This window comes from Physeter macrocephalus, chromosome 14 (assembly GCF_002837175.3).
Source record: "Physeter macrocephalus isolate SW-GA chromosome 14, ASM283717v5, whole genome shotgun sequence".
NCBI classification, from domain to species: Eukaryota; Metazoa; Chordata; class Mammalia; order Artiodactyla; family Physeteridae; genus Physeter; species Physeter macrocephalus.
In genome coordinates, this window is record NC_041227.1 from 125,178,701 (window position 1) to 125,199,558 (window position 20,858).

Here is a 20,858-nt window from a genome sequence, read left to right on the forward strand (position 1 = left end):
CCGAGGCACTCACGTTGCTTAGCTGCTCCTTGAGGAGGCAGATGACCTTCCGCTGGCCCTTCACCACCTGGATGTTGAGGTAGATCACGGCCCTGCGGGAGATGGCCGCTCAGGCTGGGCCCCCCGCCGCGCAGGAGCCCCGGGGGAGGGAGACCAGGGCCCCCACCCGGGCCTGTCCCGCACTCACAGCAGCAGGGCCGACGCCAAGTAGATGGGGAAGGAACTTTCCACCAGGTACCGGTGGATCCAGGGCAGCCAGGAGACCCTGGGGCCCGCCTCCTCCAGGCGGCGCACCCACACCTTGCCCGCCTCATACATGGTGTCCAGGGTCCGGAAGGGGCCGCAGATGCTCGAGGGCTTCACCCTGGGGGAAGAGGGCGGGCGGCCTGACCCCTCAGCCCGGACAGAGGCCACCTCCACACCCCCCAAACCGCGGCCACCAGCCACAGCGGCCCCAGGGGGCAGCTCCCCATCCCGCCCCCGGAGGCCGAGGGCCCACTCACTGCCAGATGACGTAGCAGAGGAAGACGGCAGCGCCCAGAAAGCAGGGGAAGCAGAGCAGTGAGATGAAGACGGTGCTCATGTGCGAGGCCTTCCAGGGCCTGCGGGGCGCCTGGCAGTTGGCCATCAGGCTCGTCTGGGGACAAAGGTTGCGCTCTGCCACCGCCCTGCCCCCCACCCTGCCCCAGGCCCGGTGGGGCCTCCAAGAGGGAAGAGGGGCAAGGCCGGCAGTGGGCTGGCGGTGTTCTGCTTGCAGGGGGAGCCCGAGCCGAGCCCCCAGGACAGCCCCGCAGACAAGCAGACACTCAGGATCGGAGGCCACAGGCTGGAAAGGGCCAGCGGGGCTACCTCCCGGTCTACGGAGGGGAGACTGAGGCTCACGGGGGGCAGGCTGGCCAGGTCACCTGCACGTGAAAGGGTTGATACTAAAAGCCACCTCCACTGACTGAAGGTCTCCACCGTGCCCGACGCTTTATAAACGTCATCTCCGGCAGCGCCCCCCAGAGCAGCATCCACGTTGTACAGGGGAGGAAACACAGGACCAGAGAGAAGGACCTGGTTCTGAGCACCTCCCAGCCCCCCGGCCCTAAGCCCTGGCCCGTGCACACGGGCACCTGGCAATGACCACGGACCCTGACGGGATGCTGCCCAGCCTGCCAAAGGCGGTGATGCAGGGACGGGACGGGGGTCAGGTGTGGCCCGTGGGACGGACCCCAGAGGGTGGCCCTGGGCTGCCAGCCCCTCGCCACTCGGGTCAGGGCTCCGCATCTGCCGGCCCAGCGGCCACCCCGGCTGCACACTCTCCCCAGGCCCCGCCGCCCTCCCAGGGACCCAGCGGCACCTGTACCTTCTTGACGTAGAAGAGGAACAGCAGCTTGATGATCTGCGCGGCGGGGAGGAGAGGAGAGAAGAGGATCCCCAGCCTGAGGAGAGCAAGGAGGGGAGAGGGCTGCATCCCAGGCGCGGGGTCCTGACTCGTGTGGCTCCCCAGGCCTAGAAGGGCCACCCGGGCCTGGCTTGGGGTCGGGACCCTGGGGAGCTGAGACTGGGTCCCCAGGGAATTGAGGGGTCGGGTCACTCCAGACTCCCGGGGCTGGGCCTTGCTGTGGCCCAGGGGGAAGCGGTCAGCCTCCCCAAGGGCCAGGCACCGGGACACAAGTGGGAGATGCTCACCAGGTCAGGGTCTGCCCGTAAATCAGCTCCAGAACATTCCCCGCAATGTCGAACTCAGGCTTCCCCTTCCTCTGAGACCGCTTCTCAGAGATGAGCCTGGGAAGAAGAACGCCTGGGGTCGCGCGGGAGGGCCCAGCCCCGAGACAGACCCTCGTCCCCACCCCGACCCGCACGCCAGGCTGAAGACCCTGCCCGCTCCGCCAGGGTGCCCAGTGATGCAGAGGGGAGACGGCGGCCTGGGGTCCCAGCCTGAAGGGTCCACACTGCAGCCAGCTTCATCTCCGTCCTTTTTCTAAGCGTGTACGGATACACCCAGGTATAACTGTGCACATCAGCATCAAATGTTTTACTGCTTTTCTTTTTTTTTTTTTTTTTGGCTGCGTTGGGTCTACGTTGCTGCACGCGGGCTTTCTCTAGTTGTGGCGAGCGGGGGGCTACTCTTCATTGCGGCGCGCGGGCTTCTCACTGCGGTGGCTTCTCTTGTTGCAGAGCACGGGCTCTAGAGCGCAGGCTCAGTAGTTCTGGCACGTGGACTCAGAAGTTGTGGCTCGTGGGCTCTAGAGCGCAGGCTCAGTAGTTGTGGCGCACGGGCTTAGTTGCTCCGCGGCATGTGGGATCTTCCTGGACCAGGGCTCGATCCCGTGTCCCCCGCATTGGCAGGTGCATTCTTAACCACTGAGCCACCAGGGAAGTCCCTGTTTTACGGCTTTTTAAAAATCTTATTATTATTAAATTCATATGTTCTCAAAGACACAAAAAGAAGGCAATGACACCTACAACGCTAGCGCTCGTAGCCAGGACATCTGAAAATGTTCCTCTATTTTCTGTTCTTCCTCCCGACCCCTTTTTTCCTTTGTATGAGACAGGTTATACCACATGCATCATTCTGAAACCTGTTTTCCTTTCCAGTCTCAAAATAGGTTACATCCTGTCTCCTAAATGTTTCTCAGTTTATTGATATTTTACAGAAGAGCCGTCATGGGTAGAGATTTATGGCCCCAATCTGGGGTCAGGTCCTGATTTTCAGAGGCCTGAGAACCGCCTGGGTGACCCTCACCTCCACCACACAGGTGAGGATGCCAGGAGCCCTCCCGCAGGGGGAGCCCAGGTGCCCAGGAGGGGAGTGCAGGGACCCGCCCTGGGGCCTCACCTCCACGCCAGCTCCCCGAGAAGCGTGTCCAGCAGCGTGAAGATGAAGTCCATCACCATGAGCCGGTACAGCTCCTGGCCCACAAAGTCCTCCCAGCACTGAAACAGACGTGGCCTCAGCCCCCCGTGCCCTGGTGCCCCCCACCCCTGCTCCTCAGGCCCACCTGGGGGCCTCCAATATGCTTGTAGACCAGGCCAGGTAAGATCGGGTGAGGGCTGGCTGCTGTGAGGGGCCACCACGTCCACCCCCAACCTGGGAGCAGGGCGGACGCTCTCGAGGGGCCCGGGGAGCCCCACGCCTCTGCCAGCCCCGCCCGGCCCACCCTCACCTGGTCCTTCAGGGTGCCCACCCTGCGGCCCAGCCAGTGGTAGCAAAGAATCCCCAGGATGACCATCTTGAGAATGAGGTTCCTGCGGAAAGGGGGGGGGGCGTGCACAGGCTGAGGGAGGGGTGCCTGGGAGACAGAGGTCCCGCCCCAGAAAGCCCCACCGGGCGGCCCCATCCGGCCACGCACCTGCAGATGGCCACGTACACCTCTAGCACCGGGGAGTCGTGCTGCTCCAGGGCGGCCAGGGCGCGGAACAGGTAGGGGGCCCCCAGGTTGAGAAGGCAGACCACCAGGGGCAGGGCCAGCAGCGCCCAGTCCCGCTCAGCAGACACGTGGCTCTGCTACGGCAGGGGGGCGGGCCAGCGGTCAGCGCCCCAAGGACAGAGGCAGGTCCACTGATGGGCCCGAGACGGGGGAGGGGCCGCAGGGAGGGGTCCCGGGCCGGAAGGAGGGGGTGGAAGTGGCAGGCACGCCACCCTCCGCCCCAGGCCCAGTGTTCAAACCGCACAGGAAGGGGGGTGGGAGGGGGAGGACGGGGTGGGGGTGGGGGGGATGGAACACAGGTGTCAGGGGAAGAAAAGAGAAACCAAAAGAAGACGAGAGAACAAAAGGACAGAAAAATAGGGAGAGTGTGAGACAGAACAAGAATAAGAACAAGGCCCGTGAGGGAAGCGGCCTCCAGGGAGGGCCCGGGTGGAGGGTGCGGGGCCCCAGGGGGCCCAGTCTAAGGAAGCAGGCGTCTGACCCCACGGCGGGAACCTCCGCGGGGCCCACCCCCCGCCCTCCCCGCACCTGAATCATGAGCTCTGAGAAGATGTAGACGGCCAGGGCGCACACCAGCGTGGTCCCCAAACACAGCAGCCACACGAGCCCCAGCACAGCCACCTGCCGCAGCCGTCCGCACGCCCTCCGGGGCTGCCGCCACAGCTGCCCCTCGGCCAGCAGCTCCTGGGGGCGGCAGCGGGCCTGTCACCCGCGGCACAGACGCACGGAGACGCGCAGACACACGCGCCACAGCCCCGGGGACACGTGGAGCAGACACACAGGGAGGCTCGGGGGACGCCGGGGGTCGCCTCCCGCCCACCCCTGGGGCCACGGCCCGTCGCGCCCCCTGCTCTGGGGCCCCTCCAGGCACCAGGAGACCGCAGAACGGGGCCGCAGGCTGAGGCTGCCCCAGCCGCTCCGACCCACCCTCCCAGCCCTGCCTCCTGAGCTGTCCTGCCTGTGGACAGCTGTCCCCTCGCTGACCCGGGGCCCCAGGGCACTCCCTGGGGGCCCATCAGCCGGGTCAAAGCTGTGAGCTGCCCTGACCCGAATCCCGCAGCGGGAAACCCCAGAAAGGCAGAGAACCTTCCGCGAGGCCCAGGCCAGCCACCCTCTAGCCCTGAGGCCTTGGGCAGGGTCCTCACGTGACCCCAGGGCTATTTTGGGGACCGGGAGCACGTGCCAGCTGGTGCCCCGCAGGCCTCTTCCCGCGGGGGCTGGAGGACACGGGGACTCCGGGGAGAGGGCCCGAGAGCAGCCCTAACCCTCCTTCGCTGGAGCAGGCCCCGACTGGTGTTCCCTGGACACGGGGTGGGGAACAGCGGCCCCAGAGCCCCGGGGCAGCTCACCTTCAGCTGGGTTCGGATATTGTCGTGCTGGAGGCGGGTGGCCCATTTCTGAGTCACTTTGTAGTCCCAGGAACAGAAGACAGTGACGGCATGGACCCCCGAAGTGCTGCCTACCCGGTAGCTCTCCCCAAAAGAGCGGGACATGCTGGGAGAAGCAGAGGCAGGCAGAGGGTGAGTAGGGCGGAAGGCGCAGAGGCCGGGGAGAAGACAGATGGAATGCTCCCTGCAGCCAAAACCCACCACCCACCCACTCAGAGGAGCCCTCCGGGTGCTGGATGGGCCTCCGGCCACTCTCCCTGCCCCACCTCTAGCCCAGAGCGCTCAGCCTCCTGGCGTGGACCGCCGGCCACTCTAGATCAGCCCTGACCAACAGGGTGCCCACCAGCCACACGTGGCTAGAAGAGGGGTCAGGCTCCACTCCCCACCAACATGGCCGGCTGCCTCCCACCCAGATGTGGCTGCAGAAGGTGCTGGCTCACCTCAGGGCCTTTGCACTGCCTCTCCCAATAACCAAAACACCTTCCCCGGCCTTTCTCCAGCCCACCCTTATTTAACCTCCCTCTCTGGGATGAGTGCCTCCGCCCTGGGAAGCTGGTCTGACTTCCTCTCCTATGCTCCAAAACACCTGAGCAACATAACACCAGGCGTTTCCCAGCCTCTTCATTGGCCTATCTTCTCCTGTAGACAGCAAACTTCTCAAGGACATGCACCAAGCTCATTCACCTTCCTGTCCTGAGCAGAGCACAGCAAATGTTTGTGGAGTGGATGGATGCATGGATGAAAGTGTGGATGGACGGATGGAAGGAAGGCGGGATCCATGGATGCACAGTTGATAGATGGATGGATGAATGGATGATGAAGTGATGATAGATGGATAGGTAGCTGGACGGATGAATGGATGGGTAGCTGGATGCATGGATGGATGGACAGATGGCTGCATGGGTGGATCAATGGCGCTCAGAGCCAGGGTCATAGGGTGGAGGGCCATTACCTGTACACCAGAGTGATGCAGGTGATAAAGAAAGCTACGCCCACGGTGAAGAGGTAGGCCAGGGGCATGTTGTAGGGCAGGCCGCCCGCCTCAAGCGTGCACTGGCCGCCATCCAGCGGGGAGGCACATGGCTGGTTCAGCGTTGTGTTACTATAGTAGCCGTAGTACATGACGGTGTGGGTGAAGCAGCCCTGCAGAGAGGATGCCCGGCCCCATCAGGGACTCTCCCCCTCCCTGCACCTGACCCACCCTCAGGCTTGGAAGGCAGATGGAGGGCACCCAGGGGGCAGGGCGAGGGGAAAGGCAGAAGGGGAAGGGCCAGGGCAGGGGCAGTGAGGAGAACACGGAGGTGGGCAAAGTGCCGCGGCCACCCTGGAGCTGCCAGGGCACCCCCCTCCTGGAGTTGCAGCAAGGGGTGGGGCGGGGGTCCCTGGAGGAAGCTGTGACAAGGGGGCGCCCTGTCCGCCCCCACCAAGCCTCACCCGGCCCGTGAGAAGCTCCAGGCCCCTGAAGGCGGGCGCGGAGCCCGCGGGCGCAGGCGGGAAGGCGGCCTGCACGGCCACGATAAAGGCCAGCAGTGGCGGCAGCAGCAGAGTGTTGAAGGCCAGCAGGGTCTTGAGGAAGAGGAAGTAGGAGAGAACGCTGGAGCCGAACTGGCCCCCAATCCGCTTCAGGGCGTAGTGCCAGGGCGTCAGGGCCTGCAGCCCGGAGAGCAGCGCGAGCCCCACGTTGTGCGACGCCTGTGGGGCCAGCAGCAGGACAGCCCTCAGGTGAGGCTGGAGAGAGGAGCCGGCCCCCAACCAGACCCCGGGCCAGGCCTAGAGCGCAGGGGCAGTGGAGGGGCAGCCGCGAGGGGAGGGGGGGTCGATCGCACCCAGAGCCAGGCTGAAGGCTAGAGGACCCCAGGAGTGGCCCGCGGAGGGAGAACACGTGGCCCCCGTCAGCGCCCCCGCCCCCAGCTGCCCAGAGGTGCCTACCAGGATACAGCTGTCGCGCAGCCGGCTGCAGCAGGACAGGAGCCCACGGCGCCCCCGGGCCCTCCGCTTGCCCCTCGGGGGCCGGCTCTCCTCTCTGGGGGCAGAGGCAGCGTCAGGGCTTGGCCCACTCCCTCCCGGGGGCCACCCGCCCACCGCAGGCTCAGGGCCCTTCTCACCAACCACCACGCCCAGCCGAGGAAGTGGGTCTGGGGTCCGCACGAGGCTGAGGGGCACTGACCGCAGGCAGCGTTTCTCGGCCAGGCTCAGCGGCATCCCCCGGAGCATGTGGTCCCGCTGGGCCACCGTCAGGCCCTGAAGCTCCTTCACCAGGAGGCCCCGCTTCTCTGCAGGAGCAGGAGGGAGCCCTGCGGGTTCCCTGCAGCATCCTTCCCTCCCTCCCACAACTGTGGCCGTTCCCCGGCAACTCAGGCCTCTGCCGCCCTGCCGGGCCCGATGGCTCCTCTGTGCTAGGACCCTGTGCTGCCCACCTGTCCCACACCCCCACTGGCCATCACTCTCTCACCTCCACCCCCTGGAGCCCAGGACACGATCAAGTTCCCAGCATCTTCCGAGGCCCAGCCCAGTGCCCCCTCCGCCTTGAACCAAACTCTCCTCTTGGGTCCCCACTCGCATCTTGCTCTGACCCCCCAATGCCCCTGAGCCCCGTCCACCCCCCACTCAGCAGTCCCCCCTGTCCCCCCACCACGTCCCACTATGCCAAGGCCTGGTGGGGTGAGTAGGGGAGGGCGGGACCTGGAGATCTGCCCCTCCCCTATGTCCTCATTCCTTTCATCTTCACAACCACCCTGGAAAGGGGGTGCTATTTTAACCCCACTTTACAGATAAAAAATGACCAGAAAGCAGACACCTGGCGTGGTTTACACAATGAAACTGGAATGTCCACCCTGACCTCAGAGCCCACACCACCCTGCGCTGCTCCGTCACCCACCAGCTGCGGGCCTTGGGTAAACAGGGAGAGGAAACACAGGCAGGGCCCCAGGAAGTACCCAAGCCCCTGGGCACTGATGCCAGAGATCACCTGGCTGAAGACCAGCCTGTGAGCTGGGCCCTGCTCCCTCCTATGAGCACTCTCCCTTGTTCCCCAGCCCCACCACACAGGCCTCCCAGATACTCAGGCAAGCCGGCAGGCTCCCACCTCAGGGCCTTTGCCCATGCCCCATTGACTCTAGTGTCACTTCCTCCAGGAAGCCTTCCTGGGTCGCTCCAGGCTAGACAAGTTCCGTGACGCTCTCCTGTGGCATGCCTTTCCTCAGCTGCCCTTATCTGAGCTTCAACCATCCACTTATCCATTTATTTGGTTCCTGTCTGTTTCACAAGGCAGACAATAAGCTGCATGAGAGCTGACTGGGTCTGCTTACCACCATCACATCCCAAAGCCAACACCAGCGTCTGCGACACTACAAATGCTCAACAGACGCTGTGGAGCGTGTGCCTGCATGAGCCAAACACTGTGCAGCCGGAAAGGCCCGCACTTCTCTGTGCCAGTGGCCGGGACACCGAGACACTCCCACACCCCTGCAAAGAGACCTCACCGCTGAGGGCCTTCAGACAGCCCACTGCATCCCAGCCCCCCGCCCCGGCCTGCTGACCTCCTCCCCACCGAGGCTCCGGGCCCCCCTCACTCACCATCCTCCTCCAGGACCGCGGAGTCCAGCTCCAGGTCGTACAGGCGGAGGCTGGGCCGGGCTGAGCGGCCCACATCCCTGAGCTGAGGCCGGCCGGCCCTGCGGCGCAGCCTCACTGTGCGGCTGTAGTACTGGGAGAGGATGGCGCCGCGGCTCCGGCCTGTGGAGGCCGCTGGTCAGGGGGGACGCGCCCCCCTTATGTAGAGGCAGGGGCTGCCCCCCCACTCCTTCCCAGGACCCAGGAAAGTTCTTCCATAAGAGACCTCGAGCACCACCAGGTTCCCAAGAGCATATTTTTATCCCCGTGACGACTCCGGAGTCGTTTTTAGACCGCGGCGAGGCTGCATGGGGCTGGGCTGGGCCTCCAGGCAGCAGACGGGGTGGGGTAAGAGCCGAAGAGGCCTGGCTCTGAGGTACGCAGATCCCCGCCGGAAACCGCAGCCCAGCCCAGGGTCCAAAGGCAGAGGGTCCCACTCACCAATGGTGCGACTGGGCATGCTGGCCAAGATGCGGAGTGTGGCCGTGCTGTAGACAGGGGCGTCCTCGGGCCCCAGCAAGGCCTGGCGGTCGCTGCCTGCCCAGCAAGAAAGACTCGTCCAGAGGTTCTACAGACACCACTGGCCGGAGATATGCCCTGCCCACCCCCTGCCCCAGGCTGCTAGGAGGGGCTTCCTGAGAGGTTAAGAGGCTCTGTGTCCAGCCCACACATCCCAGCACCCGGCCTGGGCCAGGGCAGGCGGGCTCACCTGAGGCCCCCAGGGCTCCAGCCCCCGGCACCCTCTGCTGCAGCTCCAGCCCCTCCTCGGCCACCCAGCGGCTCTGCTCCTGGATGAGCTGGTGGAAAGAGTCGTGCACTTCGTTCTCATCATAGGGGCTGGGCTCCTGGATGCTGGGGTGGGAATGGGGGAAGGGGCAGGAGTTCAAGCTGCGGCTGATCCAGTCCTCGCCCCAGCAGCCCTCCCCCTCCGGAGGGCTGAGGTCCAGACCACCTCTCCCTGGGGGTGATACATCCCAGCCGCCCAGCCCCACCTCAGAGCACTTACTCCTCTGGGTCCTGTGGGGTCTCAGGGACACTGAGGACAAAAGCCAGCGACCGGGACATATCTGCGGCCCACCCCCAGCCAGTCTGCCGACGTAGGGCGGTTCGGAGCCTGGACACAGCCTCAGGAGCCTCCTGCTGCCCATGTGATGGGACAGAAAGCGTTACAGCAAAGTTAGCCTGGCACCCAGCTCCACCGCCCGCTCCCTGGGGACCATGGGGGTGCCACTCCCAGCCCAGGCTGCCTGAGCCCCCATCCTGCCCCCATCCACACACAAATACCAAGCGCATGGCCAAGTGAGTGGCCCCAAATAATCCTCAGGCCAGAATGGACTGAGGGGGAGCTCCTTCCGGAGGGAAGGAGGAAGGAAGTGAGGGGAGTCTGGGCAGTTCCCCACCGGCTTCCTCAGTGACGCCATCCCTGCGAGATGGGGAGCGGCTGGGGTGCCTGTGGATGGGGTTCTGACCCAGAGATGCCGCCCTCTGGGTGAGAAAGGTCAGGGCAGCTGAGACCTTCCCTGTGCCTGCCCGTGACCACACAGCACTTCCTCCCGGCCGGAAATCCCACAGACAGCTAGCAGCCTGGGCCTCACCCTCACCAGCGCCTGACAGAACAGCAGACAGGATGGCCTCCTCGGCTGCGCCCCACCCTGCATCCCCCCACAGGGGTCACTCCACGCCAGCCTGGGCGCGTCAAGGTCGACGGCCCTCCGGAGAGACTCCCCTACATTCCATCACCTCCCTGCAGGCTAGGGCAGCTGGCTGGGGGAGGGGTGCTGGGCGTTAAACAGGCAGCCTTTGTCCGGGCTCTGCCATCACCCAAGACAACTGAACCAGGGTGGCCTTGTCCAGGCTCTTCAGCCCGTGGGAGTGGGGCGAGGGCAGCAGGCTCCCAACCACCCGCTGAGTCCTGCAGGACTCTGCCCCAGCAAGACTGGGCCCAGCCCTCAGTGTGCCCTGTCCCCCGCTCCTCCCCGCCCTCACCCCCAGGGAACTCAGCACGGAGGAAAGTTGGCTCAGCTCAAGGGGCTTCCTCAGGCAAGGCCAGGGTGTCCAGACAGAGCAGGTCCCGCTAGGGCTGTACCCAGACAGTGCCCTCACTTAGGGGTGTCCAGTCTCTGAGCCCAGGCCGCACAGAGTCCAAGCCCCTTCCCCTTCTCTCTCACAGGAGCACAGTGTGGAGAAACCAGCAGAGAGAGGTCAGAGGTGGACTCTTGACTCCGCCTGAAATGGAAAGTAGCTGGAGCTGGGGCGGAGGGTGTGCCCCCCAATCCAGTCCCTAGAGCTGGAATTCCTTCCTGGAAAGACAGACCTTCCCAGGTTCGGATCTACAGGCCTCTCTCTCACACCCCCTCTCCAGGAGGGAGGAGCAGGGAGATGGAAGGTGCTCAGAGGCTGCCTGGGGGATGGGGGCTCACCTGGGCACTGGCATCTAGGCACTGCCCAAGATTTCTGCCCGGCTGGTACCCAGCACCCTGGCACCCTTGCCCAGGCAGGAATAAGTCGGGCAGGAGTTTCCAGGATGCACCATTCCTGAGCCGTGAGCCAGGTAGGGAGGGGCAGGGTGGGGCCCGTTTCCAGAAACCCCACCCCTGCCGGAAGCCAGTCCTCTGGGAGCAGCTACTGTCCAGTCAGAGCCGCAGCCCAGCCTCTGAGTCGAGGGAAGGCAGCAACTCTGAGAGACCCTGGACCCCTCATCTGCCAGTCTCCCACATGCCCACTTTCCGCCAGTGGTACCCACCTGCAAATCCAGCCTCCCCGCCGCTTCCCATCCGGAGAGACACACACCACCACCCTCTCCCCTGACGCCCGCCACCTGCCTGTTGGGGTGAGCTGAGATCTTCACGTCCCCCGCCCGGACCCCCCTGAGAGAGTCAACTCAGGGAGTGAACTCAGGGAGATCCAAGAGAACCCGAGGAGGAAACTCAGTGCCCAGTGGCCCCAGAGGCCCAGAGGAATTCGGAGGGGGTGGAGCTGGTGGCCGCAGGGGAACTGGATGGGGCTAGGAGGACGAGGGCGCCGTCCCCAAGCCCCGGAGCTGCGGCCCCCACCCACGACCCGGCACCCGCATCCCGGCGCTGACCTGGGAGGCGCTGGGGAGGAGGGGCCCGGCGCGCGGCTCACCTGTCCCCCGCGAGGGCCGCCGGGAACTGTGTCTGGGCTCCACCAGCTGCGGGAGGGGTCGTGAGGTCAGAGGGAGGGAGTGGCCAAGGGCCCTGGGACGACCTGTGACCGTATCAGGCCTGGCGGGGCCAGAGTGCTGCTCCGCCCAGCCCGGCCCACGTGGCGACGGGGCTCGGACAAGTCACGTGACCCGGCTGGGGGGGCGCGCCCCGCTCCTCCTCCTTCCCCTCCCCGTCGAGCCCTCGGCGACTGTGCCCTCTCCCCACCAGCTTCCGACCCCTCCTCTCACCCCACCCTGAGGCCTGAACAAGATGAAGGCGGCGAGTGTCTGGAAGTGTCCCAATCTCCGGTTGAAGCCAATTTCTGTGGGACTCAGTTTCCCCAAGTTTCAAATGGGGACAATGATTCCAGACCCACCCACTTCCCAGGGCGATTATCAAAATAACACCATGCGGCAAAGCCACACGGATACGGCGGGCGTTGCAGGACCAGATTGGGTAACCCCTTCCTCCAGCACAGCCTCCTGCGACAACTGCCCCAAGCTGTCTGGTAGAACCCGGGGTTATCTCCGCCCTCCCGATGTGGGCGTGGTTTCTCCAGCAGAGTTCCGGCACACTTCCTGTGTGCTAGTTGGGGAGGAGGGGAGGCACACTTAGGGGCTGTCCCCATTGCTGTTTGCTCCGTTATTGCCCACAAGCCAGGGAGGGGGGCACTGATGACCCTAGCTCACAGATGAGGAAACGGGCCGAGAGGTCAGTCAGCCTCCAGGGTGTCATCGGCCGGGATGTGAGTCTTGTCCACCTGGGAGCTCTACATAGAAACCTGACCTCGAAAAAGCCCGGCAGGCCAGAGGAGAGTCACCCTTGGGTTTGAGAAAAGGGTGGGATTTGGACAGTGGTGGGGGCCATTTCTGGTTGGGAGAAGCCTTGAGAGGCGGGCAGGGTGAAAGTGAGCTGGAAGGCAGAAAGGAAGGAGAGGGCCCTCCTGGAGGGCAGGACAGATGGGCCAAGCCAGGATGCCCAAATAGAGAGTCATTACCTCAGGATGGATCTTGGTACAGGCACCTCAGCCTGGAGAACTAGCTCTGCCCAGCCCCCACCTCTCCCCCAACATTACTCCCTGCCCTGCACACCCATGCTCCAGGCCACGTTTTACTTGCATGATCCCAGGCACAACTTGAAAGTCACCTCCTCTGGGGAGCCTTCTGGGATTGAACCCTGTTGGAGCATGTGCCACTTCCTATTGACACGTACATTTGCCAGTCCGTCCCCCCTCTCCCGCTCCGTCTCTATCTCTATGCTCACTGTGTGCCCAGCACCAGCACCCAGACTGGGGCCTGGCATGGGGCGCGGGGCGGGGGTGTCTGGAAAACCAGGAGGGGGAGCAGGCGGGGAGGCAGAAAAACCACTGGAGCTCGTTAGGGATGAGGGGGGGCCCTCAAGGAGGAGGAGAGGGAGAAGGAGGAAGGACAGGACCGCGGGGCCTCCCAGGGGGTCCCGAGAGAGAGAAAGGGCCGAGACCACTCGCCGGGGCGGGGCATGAGTGCAGCCGGTTCCTGAGCTCTTGCTATAGGCCAGACGCTGGGCCGCTACGGCTGAAGTGCCAAAGACTGAGGCGGGAAGTTGAGAAATAACGCCTAGGGCCTCTGAAAACCGAGCAGCCCTGAGTGGTCGGACCCACCCCCTAAGTTATTGCACTATCGCGCCCTCTGAGCCGAGCGGAGCTGGGTCTACCGGCGGATAAGGGGCGGGGCCCGCGCCCCGCCGACCGCAGCCCCTCAGGGTCAGACCTTCCGCCCAGACGCCGCGGGCCCCCCGTGGGGAGGGGAAGGGCCCAACCCCCGCCCAGCGCGCACCCGCCGCGCCTCCCACCTGCCCGCCGGCGCCCCGCGCCCCCTCAGGAAGTGCGGGCCTCAGTGGAGCGCGGAGGAACTGCCGGAGGCGGGGAAGAGAGCAGTGCGGGGAGGCGACGGCTAGGGGTGCTGGGGTCAGAATGGACTGAGGGGGAGCTCCTTCCGGAGGGAAGGAGGAAGGAAGTGAGGGGAGTCTGGGCAGTTCCCCACCGGCTTCCTCAGTGACGCCATCCCTGCGAGATGGGGAGCGGCTGGGGTGCCTGTGGATGGGGTTCTGACCCAGAGATGCCGCCCTCTGGGTGAGAAAGGTCAGGGCAGCTGAGACCTTCCCTGTGCCTGCCCGTGACCACACAGCACTTCCTCCCGGCCGGAAATCCCACAGACAGCTAGCAGCCTGGGCCTCACCCTCACCAGCGCCTGACAGAACAGCAGACAGGATGGCCTCCTCGGCTGCGCCCCACCCTGCATCCCCCCACAGGGGTCACTCCACGCCAGCCTGGGCGCGTCAAGGTCGACGGCCCTCCGGAGAGACTCCCCTACATTCCATCACCTCCCTGCAGGCTAGGGCAGCTGGCTGGGGGAGGGGTGCTGGGCGTTAAACAGGCAGCCTTTGTCCGGGCTCTGCCATCACCCAAGACAACTGAACCAGGGTGGCCTTGTCCAGGCTCTTCAGCCCGTGGGAGTGGGGCGAGGGCAGCAGGCTCCCAACCACCCGCTGAGTCCTGCAGGACTCTGCCCCAGCAAGACTGGGCCCAGCCCTCAGTGTGCCCTGTCCCCCGCTCCTCCCCGCCCTCACCCCCAGGGAACTCAGCACGGAGGAAAGTTGGCTCAGCTCAAGGGGCTTCCTCAGGCAAGGCCAGGGTGTCCAGACAGAGCAGGTCCCGCTAGGGCTGTACCCAGACAGTGCCCTCACTTAGGGGTGTCCAGTCTCTGAGCCCAGGCCGCACAGAGTCCAAGCCCCTTCCCCTTCTCTCTCACAGGAGCACAGTGTGGAGAAACCAGCAGAGAGAGGTCAGAGGTGGACTCTTGACTCCGCCTGAAATGGAAAGTAGCTGGAGCTGGGGCGGAGGGTGTGCCCCCCAATCCAGTCCCTAGAGCTGGAATTCCTTCCTGGAAAGACAGACCTTCCCAGGTTCGGATCTACAGGCCTCTCTCTCACACCCCCTCTCCAGGAGGGAGGAGCAGGGAGATGGAAGGTGCTCAGAGGCTGCCTGGGGGATGGGGGCTCACCTGGGCACTGGCATCTAGGCACTGCCCAAGATTTCTGCCCGGCTGGTACCCAGCACCCTGGCACCCTTGCCCAGGCAGGAATAAGTCGGGCAGGAGTTTCCAGGATGCACCATTCCTGAGCCGTGAGCCAGGTAGGGAGGGGCAGGGTGGGGCCCGTTTCCAGAAACCCCACCCCTGCCGGAAGCCAGTCCTCTGGGAGCAGCTACTGTCCAGTCAGAGCCGCAGCCCAGCCTCTGAGTCGAGGGAAGGCAGCAACTCTGAGAGACCCTGGACCCCTCATCTGCCAGTCTCCCACATGCCCACTTTCCGCCAGTGGTACCCACCTGCAAATCCAGCCTCCCCGCCGCTTCCCATCCGGAGAGACACACACCACCACCCTCTCCCCTGACGCCCGCCACCTGCCTGTTGGGGTGAGCTGAGATCTTCACGTCCCCCGCCCGGACCCCCCTGAGAGAGTCAACTCAGGGAGTGAACTCAGGGAGATCCAAGAGAACCCGAGGAGGAAACTCAGTGCCGAGTGGCTCCAGAGGCACAGAGGAATTCGGAGGGGGTGGAGCTGGTGGCCGCAGGGGAACTGGATGGGGCTAGGAGGACGAGGGCGCCGTCCCCAAGCCCCGGAGCTGCGGCCCCCACCCACGACCCGGCACCCGCATCCCGGCGCTGACCTGGGAGGCGCTGGGGAGGAGGGGCCCGGCGCGCGGCTCACCTGTCCCCCGCGAGGGCCGCCGGGAACTGTGTCTGGGCTCCACCAGCTGCGGGAGGGGTCGTGAGGTCAGAGGGAGGGAGTGGCCAAGGGCCCTGGGACGACCTGTGACCGTATCAGGCCTGGCGGGGCCAGAGTGCTGCTCCGCCCAGCCCGGCCCACGTGGCGACGGGGCTCGGACAAGTCACGTGACCCGGCTGGGGGGGCGCGCCCCGCTCCTCCTCCTTCCCCTCCCCGTCGAGCCCTCGGCGACTGTGCCCTCTCCCCACCAGCTTCCGACCCCTCCTCTCACCCCACCCTGAGGCCTGAACAAGATGAAGGCGGCGAGTGTCTGGAAGTGTCCCAATCTCCGGTTGAAGCCAATTTCTGTGGGACTCAGTTTCCCCAAGTTTCAAATGGGGACAATGATTCCAGACCCACCCACTTCCCAGGGCGATTATCAAAATAACACCATGCGGCAAAGCCACACGGATACGGCGGGCGTTGCAGGACCAGATTGGGTAACCCCTTCCTCCAGCACAGCCTCCTGCGACAACTGCCCCAAGCTGTCTGGTAGAACCCGGGGTTATCTCCGCCCTCCCGATGTGGGCGTGGTTTCTCCAGCAGAGTTCCGGCACACTTCCTGTGTGCTAGTTGGGGAGGAGGGGAGGCACACTTAGGGGCTGTCCCCATTGCTGTTTGCTCCGTTATTGCCCACAAGCCAGGGAGGGGGGCACTGATGACCCTAGCTCACAGATGAGGAAACGGGCCGAGAGGTCAGTCAGCCTCCAGGGTGTCATCGGCCGGGATGTGAGTCTTGTCCACCTGGGAGCTCTACATAGAAACCTGACCTCGAAAAAGCCCGGCAGGCCAGAGGAGAGTCACCCTTGGGTTTGAGAAAAGGGTGGGATTTGGACAGTGGTGGGGGCCATTTCTGGTTGGGAGAAGCCTTGAGAGGCGGGCAGGGTGAAAGTGAGCTGGAAGGCAGAAAGGAAGGAGAGGGCCCTCCTGGAGGGCAGGACAGATGGGCCAAGCCAGGATGCCCAAATAGAGAGTCATTACCTCAGGATGGATCTTGGTACAGGCACCTCAGCCTGGAGAACTAGCTCTGCCCAGCCCCCACCTCTCCCCCAACATTACTCCCTGCCCTGCACACCCATGCTCCAGGCCACGTTTTACTTGCATGATCCCAGGCACAACTTGAAAGTCACCTCCTCTGGGGAGCCTTCTGGGATTGAACCCTGTTGGAGCATGTGCCACTTCCTATTGACACGTACATTTGCCAGTCCGTCCCCCCTCTCCCGCTCCGTCTCTATCTCTATGCTCACTGTGTGCCCAGCACCAGCACCCAGACTGGGGCCTGGCATGGGGCGCGGGGCGGGGGTGTCTGGAAAACCAGGAGGGGGAGCAGGCGGGGAGGCAGAAAAACCACTGGAGCTCGTTAGGGATGAGGGGGGGCCCTCAAGGAGGAGGAGAGGGAGAAGGAGGAAGGACAGGACCGCGGGGCCTCCCAGGGGGTCCCGAGAGAGAGAAAGGGCCGAGACCACTCGCCGGGGCGGGGCATGAGTGCAGCCGGTTCCTGAGCTCTTGCTATAGGCCAGACGCTGGGCCGCTACGGCTGAAGTGCCAAAGACTGAGGCGGGAAGTTGAGAAATAACGCCTAGGGCCTCTGAAAACCGAGCAGCCCTGAGTGGTCGGACCCACCCCCTAAGTTATTGCACTATCGCGCCCTCTGAGCCGAGCGGAGCTGGGTCTACCGGCGGATAAGGGGCGGGGCCCGCGCCCCGCCGACCGCAGCCCCTCAGGGTCAGACCTTCCGCCCAGACGCCGCGGGCCCCCCGTGGGGAGGGGAAGGGCCCAACCCCCGCCCAGCGCGCACCCGCCGCGCCTCCCACCTGCCCGCCGGCGCCCCGCGCCCCCTCAGGAAGTGCGGGCCTCAGTGGAGCGCGGAGGAACTGCCGGAGGCGGGGGAGAGAGCAGTGCGGGGAGGCGACGGCTAGGGGTGCTGGGGTTCCTGTCATGTGACCCGTCCCCTCGGCTCTCTCGCAGCCCCGCCGGGAGTGGCGGGAGCCAGTCGGAGGACGGTCTCTTGGTCCCTTGTCCCCAGGTGAGCTGGGTGCAGAGTGGGGGGAGGGGGGGGATCTTGAGGAGGTGGAAGAGAGAACTGAGGCCGAGGAGCTGCTGGCAGCTGCCGGGGGAGGGGTGAGAACCGCTGCTGAGGGGCAGAGGGGTCCCTTCCTCCCTTTCCCACGGCCGGGGCTGTCGCCACGCTTCCCCATCTGGGTTCCATGGGGGGCCGGGGTGGACCCAGTCCCGGGATCTGGACCACCAGGTAAAAGACAGAGGAGGTCCCATCACGTCCAGATTCGAGGTGTTGCAGGATGCTGAATCCAGGGAACTGCTGGGGTTTGCGGCAGAGAGGTCTTCGCAATGGGAGAATCAGCACGTGGAATTGTCCCTTGCCAGAGGGCGATGAGGAAGGGCTGCGGCCACTGGTAACCGGTTGCGGTGGGGCAGAGCTGGCCTTGGGCCCCACCGCACTTAACTGTGGCCACACCTGGCCTTGGCTTTGTTTGTGACGTCCCATCTTTCCGAGCCCTTTGGATCTTTCTCCCCGTTTGACAGATGGGGAAACTGAGGCCATGCGTTGCTTTGAGATGTGGCTGGAGACTGAGCCAGATCTCCTCCAACAGCATCCCCTCCCAGGAGGGGGAGCGTTACAACCCCAACTTCAACCCCATCACAGAGATGCTGAGGCAGTGGTCGGTGCAGGCCCCAGGTGCGCCAGAACCTGAGCCGGCGGGCGAGGAGCTGTGGGAGCAGGAGATGGAGAGGCTGTGCTCCTCCCAGGAACCTGTGCGGGTGCTGCCCTACGCCATGGTGGACAAGCGCTTCATCCGGTGTGTGCCCGAGCACCCTGCGAACACAGCGGAGGAGGAGCAGTGGGGGGGGGGAGGGGATGCACCTGTTGGATGGGGGGCGTGGAAATCCAGCAGTGGGAAGACTCCCTGGCCCAGGGCGCTGCTCTGCCTGGCCAGGTGGGCATGCTGGGTGACTCAGGGACCCCTCCCATCACCACCCCATCCCAGGCAGCTGCGGGAGCCCGAGGGGGTGAAGACCTCGTGCTGGCAGCAGTGGCGTCACGGGCAGCAGACTGCAGGACGGCGCCTGGGGGAGGCAGCACGGCGCCTGGCCCGGGGCTGTGGGCTCTGGGAGGGGGCTCTCTACGAGATCGGGGGTAGGACCCGAACCCCAATCCCCACCTCCTGCCTCCCCTCTCTGGAATCTCAATGTCTAGTTTAGAAACCAGAGCAGGGCATTATCCCCCTTGCCATTGCACCCCTCCACCCCCACCAACCCACCCCGCCTTCCTCGCACATCCCCCTCTGCCCCCAGAGCCACCCTACAAACCTTGATGGATGATGGCACCCCTCGTGGCTGTTAGCGGTACTGCTAGGCCAGCCTCCAGAACTGGCCATTAAACTGAGGTCCCTGTGAGGCTGGTCACCCACACCCCACAGCCCTCAGATTATCAGCTGGGCCCACAGCTCGGCGCCTCCTGACCCACCTGCTGTTCCCCGCAGGCCTCTTTGGCACCGGAATCCAGTCCTACTTCACCTTTCTTCGCTTCCTGCTGCTGCTTAACCTGCTGACCCTACTTCTGACCACCAGCTTCATCCTGCTGCCCCTGACCTGGCTCCGCCCCCCTGACAGAGGACCTGCTCTGAACTTCAGTGAGTGCCTGGCCCACGGAGGGAACAGTGCCCCCCGAGCCCACCTGAACCCCGGGGGGCCTGGTCCACTGGGACAGCCCCAACCCTCTGTGTCCAAACCCTGGGCATCGTCCTGCTTGGGTCCAGCCCTGAGGCTCTACTCGATCTCGCCTTTTGCATGACAAGCCTCCTGACATGCCCTCAGGACCCTGCTCAGGCCTCCTGAGATTGGAGGCTATGGAGTGGGAGGGGCAGGGTCTCACCTATGCCTTGGGGACCCTTCCCTATTGGACCCCTCTCCCTCCTCGACAGCCCTCCAGTGTCCTGGTGGCCACCAACCCCAGACTGGTGTTCCCAAGTTTAACAATCTACTTTGGAATGTTTTAACTGGCAGGGTGAGTGGGTCTGTACTGGCTGTGGACCAGGGAGGCTGGGGGACCTGGTGATCTAGCCTCAGGGAACCCCAGTCTAAGAGGACCCTCACCCCTCCAAGGGCACGTTGGCTTCTAGGGAGATGGTCCTCCACAGACAGGCTGGCTGGGTCGGCAATGGGGTCAGAGAGAGGCTGGGGCCACTGTGCACAGCCCAAGCCCATGGACATGTGCCCATGGCCCTCAGAGCCCAGCTGGGGTGGGGGTTTGAAGGACAAGAAGGGAAAAGTGTCCAGGATTCTGGGATAAGCACCACCCTACCCTCATCCCTGTAAGCCACTGGGTGGTTACCGTGCGGGCTCCCATGTTCCAGTCCTGGCTCTTCTTCAAGCTGTGTGTCCTTAGGCAAGTTGCCCAACCCTTCTGAGCCTCTGTGAAATGGGGATACTCTTACTCCCTACCTGATGAGGTTACTGTGACGGCTAACGTGTTAACAGCAAGAAAACACTTAGCGCACAGCCTGACTCAGTTGTCATCGTCTGACGTCCCCAGGCCTTCAACAACACCTATCTCTTTTACGGCGCGTACCGAGCGGGGCCTGAGAGCAGCTCAATATACAGCATCCGCCTGGCCTACTTCCTGAGCCCACTGGCCTGCCTGCTCCTCTGCTTCTGTGGGATTCTACGGCGGTGAGAGCAGAGCCCCTGCCTCCACCCCTTTCCGGGGGGTCTTCCCTGATCACCCCTCCTTGGCGTGGTACCCCCAAGCTGGCAGGGAGTCCCTGCCAATGGAGGCTCCAGGGCCGAAACTCCGCATCCCCAGCTGCAGACCTCAGGAGCGGGGCCACCGCTCCTGTGTCCCCCACCCCCCCAACCCAGGCCATGGCCAAAGGCTGCACCTAGGGCTGCCTGGGGCTTCCCACCCCAGATCAGAGCCGAGCCAAGGCTGAGCCCTGGCCTCCTGCCCGCTCCAGGATGGTGAAGGGGCTGCCACAGAAGATGTTCCTGGGCCAGGACTACAGGTCACCTCTCAGCGCCAAGGTCTTCTCTTCCTGGGACTTCTGCATCCAGGGGCAGGAGGCAGCCACCATCAAGAAGCATGAGATCAGCAACGAGTTCAAGGTGTGTGTGAGGACGTGCATGAGATGTGAGTGTGAATGAGTGTGAGAGCACGGGAGACTGTGTGTACGAGTGTGTGGCTGGAGTGTGGGAGCGTGTCTGTGTGTGTGTGTGCGCACACGGTTTTCCAGCTGGAGGCGGGGGCTGTGCCCTGTCTGGATGCGAGCACTCACCTGCACGGTACTCTGGGGGTGCTCTAGATAAAACCAGCCCGTCTGTCCCCGCCTCAGCGTCACCCCAACCTTGCCTAGAGCCTGGCAGCCTTTCTCCCCACACACACCGACCTGGGGCTGTTTGCCAGCCCCCTCCCCTTCCACCTGGGCCAGCCCTAAGCCGCCTGTGCCCCTGCC

The 20,858-nt window shown here is 64.5% G+C and overlaps 2 protein-coding genes across 8 annotated transcripts in view; one reads left to right on the plus strand and one right to left on the minus strand.

The window, feature by feature from the left end:
- On the minus strand, window positions 1-11,948 carry TMC6 (transmembrane channel like 6). Its single transcript, XM_028498836.2, has 19 exons — window positions 11,837-11,948; window positions 11,543-11,588; window positions 9,423-9,556; window positions 9,126-9,268; window positions 8,858-8,953; window positions 8,381-8,539; window positions 6,972-7,077; window positions 6,734-6,827; window positions 6,239-6,496; window positions 5,757-5,947; window positions 4,766-4,910; window positions 3,945-4,100; window positions 3,339-3,493; window positions 3,153-3,234; window positions 2,825-2,922; window positions 1,675-1,770; window positions 1,349-1,424; window positions 504-637; window positions 1-364 (listed from the first exon to the last, which is right to left on the minus strand). Exons 3-19 carry the CDS (start codon window positions 9,479-9,481, stop codon window positions 184-186), a joined length of 2,229 nt encoding a protein of 742 aa, XP_028354637.1. The 5' UTR covers window positions 9,482-9,556; window positions 11,543-11,588; window positions 11,837-11,948; the 3' UTR covers window positions 1-183.
- The window catches only part of TMC8 (transmembrane channel like 8), a 26,319-nt gene continuing 8,301 nt past the window's right edge, over window positions 2,841-20,858 (plus strand). For 3 of the 7 annotated variants that reach the window (XM_055090002.1, XM_055090003.1, XM_055090000.1), the window contains exons 1-7: window positions 14,818-15,034; window positions 18,053-18,206; window positions 18,396-18,544; window positions 18,891-19,040; window positions 19,332-19,414; window positions 19,943-20,079; window positions 20,364-20,511. In XM_055090002.1, the coding sequence (XP_054945977.1) occupies window positions 18,055-18,206; window positions 18,396-18,544; window positions 18,891-19,040; window positions 19,332-19,414; window positions 19,943-20,079; window positions 20,364-20,511 (819 nt within the window). In that variant the 5' untranslated portion in view covers window positions 14,818-15,034; window positions 18,053-18,054. Of the gene's footprint in view, window positions 2,890-14,817; window positions 15,035-17,295; window positions 17,414-18,052; window positions 18,207-18,395; window positions 18,545-18,890; window positions 19,041-19,331; window positions 19,415-19,942; window positions 20,080-20,363; window positions 20,512-20,858 lie in introns of those variants that run through there. The other 4 variants (XM_055090001.1, XM_024130224.3, XM_055090004.1 and 1 more) reach the window with 4 other exon arrangements.